This window comes from Salmo trutta, chromosome 4, assembly GCF_901001165.1.
Source record: "Salmo trutta chromosome 4, fSalTru1.1, whole genome shotgun sequence".
NCBI lineage: Eukaryota > Metazoa > Chordata > Actinopteri > Salmoniformes > Salmonidae > Salmo > Salmo trutta.
The window spans coordinates 37,180,164-37,197,698 of record NC_042960.1 but is presented as its reverse complement, the minus strand read 5'-3'; the positions used below and the strand labels follow the sequence as shown (position 1 = coordinate 37,197,698).

Genomic DNA, 17,535 nt, shown 5'->3' with positions numbered 1-17,535 from the left:
GGCTAAACTCTCCCTTAGCCCAGGGCTAAGGAGGCTCTTAAGTACAGTGTGAGCATGCCTTATCAGAACGTACATGTGTGGTTTGGCAATGTGGAACCGTTTGTATTTCACTTTGCTCTAAACAAACAGTTTCTGCTTCGTGAGAAATATAGCCTACATCTCTGCTGTGTTGCAATACTGTAATTCACTTAAATGCATAAAAAAGCACTCTGGATCAATAAAGTTGAAAAACAAAATAGAAAACTACATCAAATAACTCTCTCCCCATTTAAAGACATACCCAGGTTTCGGTTTGTGCACATACTGCTAGCCCGGGATCCGATTTCCCTTCTATTATCCATCCTAACAGTCAATGGCGGTGTCCCAAATGGCAACCTATTCCCTAAATATAGGGAACAGGGTGACATTTGGGACGCAGTCAATGAGCTCTCTGTTGTTCCAACTGAATTCTATATGACTGAAAATACATCACTCTGACAGAGGCCAAATTGAGTTTAAATGGCTATTTCAAATACAATTATTTCAGTCATCAATTCATTTTTGAAGGGTTCAGCCATCTTTCCTGTAGAGAGGGAAGGAAAGTTAATTTTATCCACAGGGAAGTCCACTTGTGCAGCCTGGAAAGCACTGAGAACATTAATTCATGGTCATTGGTCCGCGGTAGAAATACATGTGAATTTAATCAGCCGGTTGCGCTTACAGTAGGAGGCTATAGCAGAGAGAGGCTTGGGGAATATGGTGAAGGAGATCTGAACTTCTGAAAGTGGTGGATGGGGGATGGGCTTGTGGCGGTGGGCTAGCCAAGTGTCTGGAGCTCCAGAGACAGAGCATGTGGGCCCATGTTTGCTTAGCATCTACGCCAGGCCAGAGCAGGGAGGGCCTGTGTGGGCTGGGCAGGACAAGGCTTTCTGCTATAAGTCAGGGACTGGCAGTGTGGTCTCCTGGGTGCCTGTCTGGCTGTGAGGAGTGTGTTATTCCTGCTGGAGGACCTCATTAATATTCTCCCTATGAACAGAGGTCAACAAGGTCCTCATACAGTACCTCTAAACCACTACACAAGAACAGTCCAGGAGGCAATTATGTCCTGATGCTTTTGGACCACAACAGTCTGCTGCCAGGACCTCATACCTTTAGACCACAACACTACTCACCGCCACTGGTCACAGTCCAGGGGTCAACTAGCTTCTCATGGCTCTATAGACTACAAAACTTGTCAAAGACTCAAAGTCCAGGGATGCCTTCTGCCCCTGTCCAACCCCTCCACAGTCACCTGTGACTCGTAACCCAAAACACAGTGAGGATACTGACTCAAATTCAGGTTTTATACATTTTTGGTTGTGGTTGTTTTGGTCCTGCTGATGTTGTTCACTGAGCAGTCATGAATAACGACCTGGCCCCAGAGTCAGCAGTGCGACAGTGCGACCTGGAGTCACTCCTCAGTGCCCCTGTGAGCCTCCTGTCCTGTCTCCCAGCCCTAGCTCCAGGTAGGCTGGCACAGCGGCTGGTCTCTCACCGTCAGACAGCCTCCCAGGCTAGGCACTGCTTGATCAGTGGAGGGTGGCAGGGTCAAGCACCAGCAGCATCCATTGAGCCAGTCAGCCTTCCACTGATGCCCAAAGAAGGCAACCCTCTGTGGGGCTTTAATCTGCTGTTCGGCGATGCTATGGCTACGTGCTAGGGGTGGAGGAGAGATCCACAATCTGGAAAAGTCTGTGTTCCAAATGGCTCCCTATTCCCTATATAGCGCACTACTTTTGACCAGAGTTCTATGATTCCTGGTCAAAAGCAGTGCACAACATAGGAAATAGATTGCCATTTGGGAAGGACATTTAGAGTTTAGAGCTGGCTGACCCTGTAGTCAGTCGGATGGGTTTGATTACAGGCCAATCTTGATAACTCCTCTAAAGCTTGAGATTTAGATTGCACCCCAGTCGCTTTCGGGAACTTTGGCCATGAAAGCTTGCGTCCCTAATGGCACACTACACTGTTAGAAAAAAAGGTGCTAAATAGAACCATATAGGGTTCTTCGGTTTCTCCCCATAGGACAACCCTTTTTGGTGCTAGTTAGAACCCTTTGCAAAGTGTTCTACCTAGAACCCTCTATGTAGAATTATTCATAGAACCCCCAGTATATTGTTATTCTTAGAACCCTATATGAAGGGTTCTGCCTAAAATTCACTATGTAGGGTTCTACCAATAACCATTTTATCATCTAAAGGTTCTTTCTGGAATCCTATATGAAGGGTTCTACCGAGAACCATTTAATCTTTGGAGGGTTCTTCCTATACCCTCACGTCCCTGAATGTTCCATAGTTCCACTCTACCAATCAAAAAAAGCTTTTGGTACAAAAACCTATCTATATTTGTAAGTACAGTGTCCGGTAGAGGTTGGTGTTTGAAAGCAGCTTGGAATCTGAGAAAAAAGCACGTAATCAAACGAGGTTTCGGACGTCATCGATGACATCCTTCTGATAAAGTGATTCACGCATCGTCACACTGCTTCGAAGTTAGCTGCTTCGAGATTTCGATGCATGCCTATGAGCTCCGGTATCAAACGTAACATCACTACTTTAAACCAGGCGTTTCCTAACACCACTGTGTTAGGAGTGAAAGGACTTATGATATATGTTATTATTGTCATAAAGAATTTTATTTGAAATGCTAATAAGGCTGGTGGAACCATTCATAGACGGTTCTAGGAAGAACCCTCCAAAGATGAAATGGTTCTCGGTAGAACCCTTCATGGAGGATTCTAGCAAGAAACTTTAGATGATAAAATGGTTCTTGGTAGAACCCCTGGGCTGCCGGCCCAGACGACATCCTTAGCCGCGTCTTCAGAGCATGCGCAGACCAGCTGGCTGGTGTGTTTACGGACATATTCAATCTCTCCCTATCCCAGTCTGCTGTCCCCACATGCTTCAAGATGGCTACCATTGTTCCTGTACCCAAGAAGGCAAAAGTAACTGAACTGAATGACTATCGCCCTGTAGCACTCACTTCTGTCATCATGAAGTGCTTTGAGAGACTAGCCAAGGGTCATATCACTTCCACCTTTACCTGTCACCCTAGACCCACTGCAATTTGCATACCGCCCCAATAGGTCCACAGATGATCCAATTGCCATCACACTGCACACTACCCTATCCCATCTGTACAAGAGGAATACCTATGTAAGAATGCTGTTCATTGACTACAGCTCAGCATTCAACACCATAGTACCCTCCAGCTCATCATTAAGCTTGAGGCCTGGGTCTCAACCCCGCCCTGTGCGATTGGGTCCTAGACTTCCTGAGGGCCGCCCCCAGGTGGTGAAGGTAGGAAAGAACATCTCCACTTCGCTGATCCTCAACACTGAGGACCCACAAGGGTGCGTGCTCAGCCCCCTCCTGTACTCCCTGTTCACCCATGACTGCATGGCCATGCACGCCTCCAACTCAATCATCAAGTTTGCAGACGACACAACAATAGTAGGCTTGATCACCAACAACGACGAGACAGCCTATAGGGAGGGGGTGAGGGCACTTTCTGCACTGTTGTTAAAATAATTTGTTTTAATTAGTATAATATAAGCTTCTCTTAAGCATGCTAAATAATGCCATAAATTGTGTTTTTGAAATGTTTTAAACTTGAAGGCAAAAAAGGGAAGCATGATGTGATTCTGGTATTATATATGATTATAGGCTATTAAATGCCAATGACTTACCCCTGTACACTGAGTTTTGATGAAAAGAGTAGAGAAAATTGTTTTAGATCTGATAATCACACAATGCTATTTATTGCTGACCAGCAGATGTCACAAATTTGTATTGTGAACAGATAATGAAGCGCGGAGTAATAAACCGTTTATCGGCACAATTTCATGAAAGTGCCCAAGCCTCCTTCAGAAAGCCTCGGTTCTCCATCTCTAGTTTACAGGCCACATCAGGCCTGCAAGTCACATTATGCTGGCTTGCAAAGTGATGTGTAATTCCTATTGGAATCCAGCCAGAGTTAGGATATCCAACAAGTGGAATTTTTTTGTCACCTGCAACCTGTATTCAGAATGACTGCCAGGGTACAAAATATTGAATATTGAGACTACCTCAATCCTCTAAACTGGAAGCAACATCCCAAGGGGTGCAATACATTGTATAATTACTAACATGGGATTAGGGTTATTCAGGGTTATTCAGATCAAAATGGTTTTTGGTAGAACTCTATCCCTCCACAAAGAACCCTTTTGGAACCATTTTTTCTGAGTGTTTTTGTCTATTTAGTGCTCTACTTTTGACCATGGCCCACAGTGCACTGCCATTTGGGAAGTAACCAGGCTCATTACTGAGATTTGTTTTATCAAGTGTGTGACTGCTGGTTTGAATGGCCTTATCTCAGAAACAACAAGGTTTAGGTCAATTGTGGTCAGATAGAAAGGTCTGAGTATTGATTACACATCAAGCAAGTAATTGCCCTGAAAACCACTTGAAATACAACCTCTTTCAAAACAAAGTCCCTTTCTTAAAGCTTTGGGTCAATTGTTGTCAGATAGAAGTCTGGGTATTGATAAGTACTTGCCCTGAAAACCACTTGAAATACAACCTCTTTCAAGTCAATCAAATACTGATATGTCGAAATATCACAAAGGTCATTCAACAGGCAAAACGAGAAGACAGTTGAACAATTACACATTTTTATGGGTGGCAAATTATGATGGTTGGAGGTAATTTAGGTCTATAGTTTTTTTCATGAGATGACACATTATACAAGTACTGCAGTGCAGTGTGTAAAGTTAATGCCCTAGGGCTGAGCTCAGCAGCAGTGTGAAAGCATTTGGCGCTAATAAAAGGGGTGTAACTCCTATCTGTTGCCTTGAAGCGCTCATTTAACATGCGCAGTTAATAGACACCGCCAGTTGGGCGCGAGCCTTTGGAGACCTACTAACGCGTCAGACGTTCTAACTGAACCGGGTCAACTTTCGGGTCAAAGAACTACATAAGGAATCAAGTTAATGTTAATCAAGTTACATTAAAAGAAGGAACAAAAATCAGTAAGTAGGCCTTATTATAAGCTTTTGTAGGTTGAGTGTCATGTCACAGAAAGCAACCTGTGTGTTGTGTGTGGGAACATGTGATAGATGGTGGAATTTGACACCCCATGCTTTAAAAAAGCTGAGCCAACTCACATCTGTATTTGGAGCTACAATGTAACACTAACATCTGCAGTTTGCATTGAAGAAAGAGGGAGACGTTTTCTACTCAATGAGAACGAGACCTGTGACGCGTTCGGTTCATAACGCATCTCGTGCGCATTTTTGCCGATTGTGGAACATACAGAATCCCAGGGTCAAGTGAAGTTTAGAACTCTTATAGCCTGGCTATGTGGACGTTTTTGAGAAAAAATGTGGCCGCATATTTTTGGATTGAAACTGTGATTGTGCTACTATGCCATGTTTAGAAGAGAGGTATCCAGAGAAAGCTTTCTAGGGGGTAAAGTGCCATTGCATTTAGATGTTTTTTTTTATTTTTATAACGTTTAGATTTTTCTGCTCACACACACGTCCATGATTGGGGAGCTTGTCAGAGTCGGTAAAGGTAAGCATGTAAAAAAACACTGTTGTTTTGTGGGATAGTTGTATAATAATCAATGTTTATTCAAATGTATTTTGTTTTTGCTTACAACAAAGGTTCATGTTGTAGGTTATATAATGGGCCTACACAAGCAAACAAAGTTAATATAGCCTATACTATATAGAATATGTCAGTAAGTGCAGCTGAGTTATTGCAGTCATGTTCAAACTTCAGCACGGCTTGAATTGGACTCCTTTCTACCGTGCTCTGTAATGATCACTTGACTTTATGCCAAATGTGCATGTAATTACATGTAATTCAATGTAACCTATATTCGTTTGTATTGCTATCAGACTTACTCTGAGAAAACCAATGATAGCAGAAATACTAATCCTACTTCTTCTACTTATCATAATAATTGTTATTGATTATATATTACTATTACTACAACGAATGATTAAGGTGGTCATAATAATGACAATATTAGTAACAGTCTAATAATAATAATAGCAATAACAATAATCATAATAAAGTTATTGATAACAAACAATCAAACTTTAATTCCATTCGATACAAATGTTAGCTGTGCCTTTTCTGTCTGCATATTTGTGTTTTTAAAGCATGTATTCACTTGGGAGCATACAATTAATGAAATATATTTATCTTCTCATTTGAAATGCAGAGAACTTATAACAAGAAAGCAGTGTAAAAGAAAGATATGTTAAATACCTGGAAAGTCAATCGTTTTATTTGATTACGCAGTTGGATAGTAAAATGTACATCTCAGCCACACTATGAGTAAATGCGGATCATGGAGTGATATTTCTTAGAGCGCGAGCGGGACCTACTGGCGCACAGATAAATTGTGATTTCAGGCCGTTTGTTTTTTCCATCATCGGGTGACTGGTCACTTTATTTTCCTGATCACACATGTCAGTCTGTGTGGTAATATTGAAGTCAACGCCTCTTAAGCGTTCTCCAAAGAGGGCGACAATACACCTGCTACTTGTGTGATTAAATTGTTTAGCTCCGGACAGTAGCGGTTCATGGATAAAATCACTGAGGAAGCCAAGCCAAACCAGTAAAAAATCCGTATTAAAACCTACATTATGTTGTAATAGTTGCGTTGTTTACTCTATAACCCATTCGTTAATACACCACTGTGATATACAATAAGGCGGTGACAACAAAAAGACAACAGGCACACAATGGCTGAAAAATTCAACTACACATATAGCACAAAACATGAGAGCAACATCTTTCCGATGAAGTCCACAAAGCCAATATTGCATGTAACAAGCAGTTATATCACCTGAAGCATGGTCAAGCAAGTTAATGTTTTCAACAGTTTAACAACAGTAGTACTGCCCCCGCTATTTCAGCACCATTTCAACTAAAACATTTAAACATCATCAAATCAACAAGGCAATATATGCTTTGTTTAATACACTGAAAACAAACTTAAAGACACCAAAAACGATTTAGTCCAATCAATGTTGCTAAATATCATGTGGCTACCCATGGTACTGATTTCTGTGTGTGTGCGTGTGTGTGCCAAGTAAAACAAATCCTACTATGTTCCTCACATGGGCAACAATGAACCAGCTAAGTTAGCTAGCTAGCTAGCTTTTTAACGTGAGCCTACAGTCGTGACCAAAAGGTTTGAGAATGACACAAATATACATTTTCACAAAGTCTGCTGCCTCAGTTTGTATGATGGCAAATTGCATATACTCCAGGATGTTATGAAGAGTGATCAGATGAATTGCAATTAATTGCAAAGTCCGTCTTTGCCATGCAAATGAACTGAATCCCCCCAAAACATTTCCACTGCATTTCAGCACTGCCACGAAAGGACCAGCTGACATCATGTCAGTGATTCTCTCGTTAACACAGGTGTGAGTGTTGATGAGGACAAGGCTGGAGATCACTTTGTCATGCTGATTAAGTTTGAATAACAGACTGGAAGCTTCAAAGGAGGGTGGTGCTTGGAATCATTGTTCTTCCTCTGTCAAACATGGTTACCTTCAAATGAAACACGTGTCGTCATCATTGTGCACAAAAAGGGCTTCACAGGCAAGGATATTGCTGCCAGTAAGATTGCACCTAAATCAACCATTTATCAGATCATCAAGAACTTCAAGGAGAGTGGTTCAATTGTTGTGAAGAAGGCTTCAGGGCGCCCAAGAAAGTCCAGCAAGCGCCAGGATCGTCTCCTAAAGTTCATTCAGCTGCGGGATCGAGGCACCACCAGTACAGAGCTTGCTCAGGAATGGCAGCAGGCAGGTGTGAGTGCATCTGCACGCACAGTGAGGCGAAGACTTTTGGAGGATGGCCTGGTGTCAAGAAGGGCAGCAAAGAAGCCACTTCTCTCCAGGAAAAACATCAGGGACAGACTGATATTCTGCAAAAGGTACAGGGATTGGACTGCTGAGGACTGGGGTAAAGTCATTTTCTCTGATGAATCCCCTTTCCGATTGTTTCGGGCATCCGGAAAAAAGCTTGTCAGGAGCGCTACAATCAGTCCTGTGTCATGCCAACAGTAAAGCATTCTGAGACCATTCATGTGTGGGGTTGCTTCTCAGCCAAGGGAGTGGGCTCACTCACAATCTTGCTTAAGAACACAGCCACGAATAAAGAATGGTACCAACACATCCTCCGAGAGCAACTTCTCCCAACCATCCAGGAACAGTTTGGTGATGAACAATGCCTTTTCCAGCATGATGGAGCAACTTGCCATAAGGCAAAAGTGATAACTAAGTGGCTCGGGGAACAAAACATCGATATTTTGGGTTCATGACTAGGAAACTCCCCAGACCTTAATCCCATTGAGAACTTGTGGTCAATCCTCAAGAGGAGGGTGGACAAACAAAAAAAAACAAATTCTGACAAACTCCAAGCATTGATTATGCAAGAATGGGCTGCCATCAGTCAGGATATGGCCCAGAAGTTAATTGACAGCATGCCAGGGCGGATTGCAGAGGTCTTGAAAAAGAAGGGTCAACACTGCAAATATTGACTCTTTGCATCAACTTCATGTAATTGTCAATAAAAGCCTTTGACACTTATGAAATGCTTGTAATTATACTTCAGTATTCCATAGTAACATCTGACAAAAATATCTAAAGACACTGATGCAGCAAACTTTGTGAAAATGTAAATTTGTGTCATTCTCAAAACTTTCGGTCACGACTATACTAGGCTACATCTAGGCTACATATTGAACATCAATCATCTCAGGCCAGTGGCACAATATATTAATTTATGGTTAGATCAGAATCGGTGTAATAATCATTGGACTGTACAGAGAATTAAGTCAAAACCACAAGTCCAAATCCCCATTTCCATCTGTGGCTTAAGAAAGGGCCGATTTAGCAAGCTAGCTACTGCAGGACATCAACACAAGTTGACCAGAAACAGACAAGTTTTTTGGAAATTACATTTTGCATAGGAAGTGATTTAAATGGTCTGAACTCAAATCCAAATTGGCTTCCCTTGGGGGGCGTTTTGCTGCACCAGGACAACCCACAGTTCAGCTCAGCTCAACGCTGATTGGCTAATTATTTTATAATTTCTTAATCAAGGGAAGCCAAATTCAGGCAGACAATCAATCAAATTCTACAGCTGAAACATGTTATACTATTTTGTTCCAGACAGCATCAGATACATGGGCTACACATACTGAGACAGAGGGGTGCTGTTTTCCTCACTCAGATTATTTGTCCGGTGAGATTCAGCCACTTGTGAATTGACGGAAAATTATGAAAACACAGAGAGACGAAAGATAAATGATTTTATTATTCTCATTGGTCAAATATTTGGGGAAGCCTGCCTTCCCTTGGCATCCATGAACACACGCCACTGGCTCCGGGCAGTATTTTAGTTCTAAAGAGACAGTTTCATTGGTGTGGATGTTCATTGGTGCACCTTTGCAATTTTCATGTTAATCATGTACTACGGTATGGTACTGAAATTAAATTTTTGTCCATCCCCAGTTTTATCATGGGAATGTGATACAAAACGAGACAACGATGTGCTTTAGGACCATGCGGACGCCTCCGAGCGGCCAGGTAGGCTGTTTGGAGTGTTTATCTGACTGGATAAATTAAAATATATATAATTATGTCCCCCCCACTTCTAAAACCAAAGTTGCACCCCTGATTTTAATGTTAACTATTTTTCACTGGACATGTGAATGAAACCAAGCTGAAAATTGCATTAGAAATAATGAAAAGTAACATAAAATAGATGCAGACAGTGAATGTTATCGACAGTTACTTGAGGCTGGAGCAAATTATCTTGCAGTGCTGTAAAGATCAATGCATTATGGGCTCAATGGCATTCGGCTACACTGCTGTAAAATGTTACAATACAATTTTACAGTAGTGTACTGTATTACTGTGAATTATGGTGCATTGTGGGAAAATATCTCTGACTCGTTGACATATTTCAAAGCATGCCTTGTAAGAGGCTATAGTTATTGCACACTCTAGTGATAATGCAATACCCCACAGAATACCGTATCATAACTTGTGTTTGGACTCTAAAAACCTTTTCCTGTAAATCTACAGTAATTTAGTGGCTACTGTGCTGCCAGTTTTACTGTAATTTAGTACCACTCCACAGAATACAGTGCTATACCGTATTTTTGGAACACCAAAAACCTTTTGAACACTAGTGGGTGCATGGTATTGTTGTTTCATTAAAATATTTTAAGGCATGCCTTGTAAGAGGCTTTATTTGTTGCACCCGTTAGTGAGAGTGCTGTACCAGTTTAACTGAAATGTGGTAGTAGTTTCCTAAAAATATAATGTGTGTAGGAGACAGATCAGAGTGGTTGCAAGTCTCAAACCTTTAAGGGTTTAGCCATGTCCCTTTGATCGGTTTTGCCCTGTAGTCACTACCAATTTAGAAGCCTTTTTAAGGCCTCTGCAAGTGATAGAAAACACCAAATATTGATGAATATGCTTTAATATACAAATACCTAGCAGCCAACCTGCTTGCACCAATCCATTGTTAATATTAAAATAGTGTACTTGTCACTAGCCCGAGATGGGCAAGTATACATCAAAAGGTATCTTGTTACCAATACAAAGTACCTTGAAGAACAATGTATCCTTAAATACAACAACATTCTCAGTAATGGTTACAGAAACGTTTTACTTGTTATGATTGATATGTGTATTTTTTTTATCAACCTTAGTTTCACTCACTGAATGTAAGTCACGCTGGATGAGAACTTCTGCTAAATGACCAAAACGTAAATGTAAAAATGAACTCTTTCAATCATAATGCTGGGTACTATTCTAATGAGCTTGGCCCTCAAATTATTTGTATTTTGACTTACAGTCAGTGCATTAAACTAAGGTAGATAAACAAAAACAAATCACAGTCATACCGTTACCGAGAATGTTGTTGTAGTTCAGCGGGTACTTTCAAGTTTATTTTTGTATTAGAGAATACAAAATACACACATTCTAATTAAACTGTTACAAAATACTCTACATGAATTGTAGTTCATGGCAGTGAAATACAAATGACAAAATAAGCATTGAAACTATTGAAATACCTATATCAAATACATGTAACAGAAATACCGCCCGTCTTTTGCACTAGTTGCCTGCATTGTAATTCTGCAACTGTTCACTCTCCACTTTCCTTCCAGTAATGCACTGTACATTCTAGAAATAAAGCATGTTGCTGTAGTCAGGTGTTCCACTAATATGCTGTAAATATGTGTTTCAGTACAGGTCCTATAAATCTACAGTAATTTACTGGCTTCTGAGCTGCTAGTAATTTATTGTAAGAATTGCAGGATTTTTTTTACACAGTAGACTCAAAGCGCAGTTGCAGCCTCACAGCCTCACTATTAGCCCTGCTGAACATCTGCTCCACACAAGTCACGCTCACACGGAAGGAGCATGCTGGGAATGCAAACAGCCTCCACTTAATTTGTAAAAGCCAAATTTATAAAATGTCTTCCAGACAGGGACTCATCCATCAAGAGGCTCGGAGTGGGTCCGCCAGGCCGCTGGGTTGTGTGGGCGGGCATTGGCTCTGTTTGCTGCTCCACACACACACATGCACACATGCACACACGTATGCACCCACCCACGCGCACACATACAACTCTTTAAGATATCATAGTAGGCCAGGTAGCCTAGCGGTTAAGAGCATTGAATCCCAGGTGAAAAATCTGTTGCTGTGCCCTTGAGCAAGGCACTTAACCCTATTTGCTCCTGTAAGTCGCTCTGGATAAGAGTTTCTGCTAATTAACTTAAATGTAATACACACGTAAACATACATTTAATCCAAATATAGTGTTGTTTCGGAAGTGTACTGTTAAAGGGGCCAATCTGCAGTTAAAACAAAAAAAAAGTGTATTCCCCACCCCTGTTTCAGTTAAAAGCTGAGTGATGGGGCTGGAGAAATGTAACCACTCTCAAATTCATAGACAGAGCTAACGGCTGCAAGGACTGCCCATCCATGATATCAAATTATAGTTGTAACCATGTTTTGAGGCTAAATAGTATTTGTTTACATTTACTTTGTGTAAAAACATTGGAGTAGAACAAGCTTATATTTTGGATTCTGAAGGGGTACGACAGTTGAACTAAGGTCATGAGACTTTATAAGTGAAATTCATCAAGAATCAATGGGTACATATCATTCATTTATAAGTCCAAATTGCGCCTTTAAGGAAGTGGAATAGTGTTTTGTTTGGACGGTTGGTGGTCTGAATTCCATATTAGGCCTAAATTCAATCAGACCAGCGATAGCAGACACCCGCATAGCTGATGTTTTGGCAGTGTCGGAGCTGGAGCTGCATTGGAGCCATCAAAATCGGTGAGCAGCTGCTCTTGCCATCATTGTCATCAAGCCACACCTGCACCACTCGAGTTGGAAGTTCAGAACGAGAAAGTGTAGGCTATATAAAAAATAATTATGGTCAAATTGAAAAGTCATTAAACTAAATAATGAAGATTTCTATCATCCTAATGGAGGTTTAGATTACATCTCACATTTCAGGATTCGAACTTGTAAACAAGGCTGCAAGGGATTTCTGTTATTAATGTGACTCTGTGCAGCCAATGGCAATGTCTGCTTTAGGTATAATGCCAGGAGCCATTTGTGTATTTGACAGCTCTAATGTAGTTCCACCTCCGACACCTTCAAAACCAACACTATATCACTAAAGCGGATCTGATCGAATAGCGCCCTAGCCACAGTAGCTTTGACTTTCTCCTCAGTGGAGAGTTATCTAGACTGTAACCTGCTGTGTATTACAGTATTATAAGCTGGATAAATGGATGAAGGTGATTACTCTCTGAAGGTTAAAGGGGATCTGGATAAAGGCTCTTTTAGTAATAATTTTCCTTCTTTATTACATACTTATATACTGTAGTGTTGATATTAAACTTATTCTAGTGAAACAAGTCACTGTAACCAGGGATATAGGCATCCATCTGTGAACACTTGCTGCATGCTAATTAAATGCCTTAATGAATGCAGGGCTGTCACGCTGAATAAGGCATGATATGCCACCATACCCTCACGTCCTACTATGACACTTGTTTTGCCATTGCTCAAGTAGTGTTGACATGAAAGGGTCGTTTCTGGAACCTTCAGTACCTTCCAGAACCTTCCATCTTGTAACTTCAGTACAGGAACTAAGTGCATGGGTGACTTCTGTATATTGTTCAAAGGTAGTGATGCTTATTATGTTAATGTAACTAAATGTGCTTCATTTGAAGTAGAAGGGTTTCTGACAGGTTATTTTTGTTTGAAGAATCAGATTTCTAGGATTGTAAATGTATAGTGTAAATACAGCAGTGCCCACGGTAGAATAGTGTGCTTAATATGCTTTAAATCCCGATTGAACTGTAAGCCACTTTAGTTGTTAGGGTGTGTAAAGTATTTGTTGCAGATCTGGTCAACAGGAGTCCTGTCAAACATCATTAGTGTTACTCAGACTTCTGTTTAGGTTATAGATGATGTGACTAAGTACCCATTGCCTAATGAAGAATTTCACCGTATTTCAAGACTTATTTTAGACAGATTGTAACATGCAAAACAAGTGTTACTGTTTGTGACCATGGCACGTAAACTGAACAGCTACTCCATTGGTCAACTCTCATGGTCAAAAGTAACATCACCTGTCAGCTCTTGGAGGACAAATACTTTACTGTTAAAAAAGTGAGGTAGCTGCAGTATTGTTCTTCTTTTTTTCTCCCTTGAGCCAACAGGTCCTCAGGTATGTTTAGTGGTTCTATTTTTCACAGTCTGAAAGGAAACTGGACCTCCATGATGGCTCAGTCCAGGCAGCCAGGCTGTGTCCCTCTTTGGTTGAGTCCCAGGGACTAGGCCTGTTTTGACATGTCCCCGGGGATCCTGAGTGGCGCAGCAGTCTAAGGCACTGCACCGGTGTCACTACTGATCCGGGTTTGGTCCCGGGCTGTATCACAACCAGCTGTGATCAGGAGTCCCATAGGGCAGCGAACAATTGGCCCAGCATCGTTCAGGTTAGGGGAGAGTTTGGCCGGGATAGGCCGTCATTGTAAATATAATTTTTTTCTTAACTGACATGCCTAGTTAAATAAAATAAAAATCATCTTTAAATCATGTGCTGCCTGATAGTGTTACCATTTTCCTATTCTGAAGAGTGCGTAATATGCGTAGACTGCAGGCCTATGCACTCTAGTGACATTTCTAGATATCATTTAACATAGCCCCAAACTGGGGAAGGCTACACAAGTTTTGAACCTATATTGGATCTGGAAAGGATTTGCCTATATTCTTTATGAACTGAACAAAAATATAAATGCAACATGCAAAGTGTTGGTCCCATGCACACAGATGTGTTTACATTCCAAGATAATCCATCCAACTGACAGGTGTGGAATATGAAGAACCTGATTAGACAGCATGATCATTATACAGGTCCACCTTGTGCCGCGGACAATAAAATGCCCCTCTAAAATGTGCAGTTTTGTCACACAACACAATGCCACATATATCTCAAGTTTTGAAGGAGCGTGCAATTGGCATGCTGACTGCACGAATGTCCACCAGAGCTGTTGCCAGAGAATTTAATGTTCACTTTTCTACCATTAGCCACCTCCAATGTAGTTTTAGAGAATTTTTCAATATGCCCAACTGGCCTCACAACCGACCACAGGTAACCATGCCAGCCAGAACTACCACATCCGGCTTCTTCAATTGCTGGATCATCTGAGACCAGCCACCCGGACAGGTGATGAAACTGTGGATTTTCAAAACCAAAGAATTTCTGCACAAACTGTCAGGAACTGTCTCAGGGAAGCTCATCTGCATGCTCGTCGTCCTCACCAGGATCTAGATCTGACTGCAGTTTGGGATCGTAACTGACTTCAGTGGGCAAATGCTCACCTTCGACTGCCACTGGCATGCTGGAGAAGTGTGCTCTTCACGGATGAATCCCGGTTTCATCTATACCAGGCAGATGGCGTTATGTGGTGAGCGGTTTGCTGATGTCAATGTTGTGAACAGAGTGCCCCATGGTGGTGATTGGGTTATGGTATGGTCAGGCATAAGCTATGGACAACGAACACTATAGCATTGTATTGTCGTGATGTGACTATCATTAATGTGATGACTGTTATTTATTGAATCAACTAACTATGTTTAATTATTACTCGATTAAATTAATCATGTAACAATTAACTCATTAGGAATTTGGGGCACCATGGAAGAAGTTATTTAATGAGCTACCATCTCCTGAATTAAACTCGAAGATATATATATAAATGATATATTGATAACAGTCACATATTAATCATTACCTCATATCAGTTTTATTCTGAACGTTGCAGGCCTCTTGAATCCGCAAGAACCCCAGCCTTTCTGATTATTCAGTACTACACAAATTGATTAAATAATTTATTTACTAACTAACTACATAATAACACAGAATACACATACACACTTACATGAGACAAAAGTCCCTAGTGGACAGACAAGATATGGCAGCTTGTTAGACATATGGCGAGAGAAGGGTAGATAAAGAGAGGGAGAGACAGAGTCAAACTTATCGTACATTTGGAAACTACTCTCAAAGTAATAATAATACTTTTCTCAGGAACTGCTGCCCGTTTGGGTAGTAAATGCAATGTAATTACGTGTCTTTGTTTGTCATCTCTCTTCCTTCTATGAGGAAGGGGCTGGATGGATGTAAGGCTCTGGTTGTCCACCAGAGGTCACAATGTCCTTCTTAGTTATTCTGGCTTGTATTGGATGTTTCTTCAGGTGCACCAGTAAGTGTCTGAGATGGGATCTTCTCCTTCCTTTCTCGGGTAGATAGCCAAGTTCTAGATCCCTTTACATACACAGCTGCAGATGTCAAATGTTCTGGTCTAGTCTTCATCTTCTTCACTCGTGTTGAGAGTTTCAGAGTTTCTAACCATTTCAACATGTGGCCAATGCTCCATGCTTTTCTGGTCTGAAAGGTGAGGTTATCTTCTCATCTCGTGTTGAGTCTTAGCATTTCAACCATTTGTAACGTCCAGCTCACTCTGTCCGTCTGCTGGTCTCACCATTTAAAAAGTGTGGACTACCGTCTCACGTTTTCTGGTCTGAATGAATATTTTGTTACCAAGGCTTTTATCCCTGGGTAAAAAGGGGTCATTCCATCACGCTGACACAATGTCTGTACTCCCTTGGGGTGTGGTTATTGACTGGACAAAAGTTTATAAGAAAAACTATTTTCTCATTAGAAGACTAAAATCACATTCATATCTTCACCAAAATACTCTCATACTTAATCCTATATTTTATAGAACATTTAGATGTTAACTTGGGAAATAGAATGTGTACACATTCTGAGTTACAGTTATTTCGTTATACCATCCTTAATGACATCACAAAATAATAAACCATATGACATGATAATTCTTTAGAGCGCCACTGACCATTCTAAACATTTGGATGTCAGAAATAATGTTCCAATGTTCACTTTTTGAGAAAAAAGTTTTTGCGGCGAGAGTCTCTCTCTACACACAGCACATTCCTTTCCCAATACTGCAGGGCAGGAAATACCCTTTTGCGGCACACAATTTATGACCGGATGTTAAGGTGTCAAAACCGGCCCAACTCCCCCTCTCCTCTCCTGTGGGAGTGAGGGTGGGTCTGGCTATCTGTCAGCCATTTGCCAAGCTTATCTGGCACCTTTGATCCTCACCCAGGAGAAAGTCATGACAGTATCAATGGCAATTTGAATGCACAGAGATACTGTGACGAGATCCTGAGGCCCATTCTTGTGTCCTTCATCTGCCGCCATCACCTCATGTTTCAGCATGATCATGCACGGCCCTATGTCGCAAGGATCTGTACACAATTCCTAGAAGCTGAAAATGTCCCAGTTCTTCCATGGCCTGCATACACACCAGACATGTCACCCATTGAGCATGTTTGGGATGCTCTTGATCGACGTGTACGACAGCGTGTTCGAGTTCCCGCCAATATCCAGAAACTTTGTACAGCCATTGAAGAGGAGTGGCACCACATTCCACAGACCACAATCAACAGCCTGATCAACTTAATGCAAAGGAGATGTCACACTGCATGAGGCAAATGGTGGTCACACCAGATACTGAATGGGTTTCTGATCCACAACCCCACCTTTTTTTTAAAGGTATCTGTGACCAACAGATGAGTATCTGTATTCCCAGTCATGTGAAATCCAATGATTAGGGTCTAATGAATTTCTTTCAATTGACTGATTTCCTACCTACCATACCATATCAGAAGCATATATTAGTGATGTTTCACTCCCCACACAGGAGAGAGTTCAATTCTATGTGATGTGTATCTGTGGTGGAAACCCATGATGATTAGTCACTAGTCACTCATCATTATAGTTGTGATGATAAATAGTGGAGGATGAGTAAAAAAAAACTTCCTAGCAGCCTGGTCACAGATCTGTTGGTGCTGTATAGCCACATCCTTCATGTTTGAC

At 41.3% G+C, this 17,535-nt stretch overlaps 1 protein-coding gene across 1 annotated transcript in view; it reads left to right on the top strand.

Annotated features, from left to right (window-relative positions):
• Nucleotides 1–4,650: 4,650 nt before the first annotated feature.
• The window catches only part of LOC115192311 (glial cell line-derived neurotrophic factor-like), a 56,255-nt gene continuing 43,370 nt past the window's right edge, over nucleotides 4,651–17,535 (top strand). Inside the window, exon 1 of the mRNA XM_029750651.1 lies at nucleotides 4,651–5,567. Coding sequence (XP_029606511.1) covers nucleotides 5,537–5,567 — 31 coding nt within the window. The 5' untranslated portion in view covers nucleotides 4,651–5,536. The remainder of the gene's footprint in view (nucleotides 5,568–17,535) is intronic.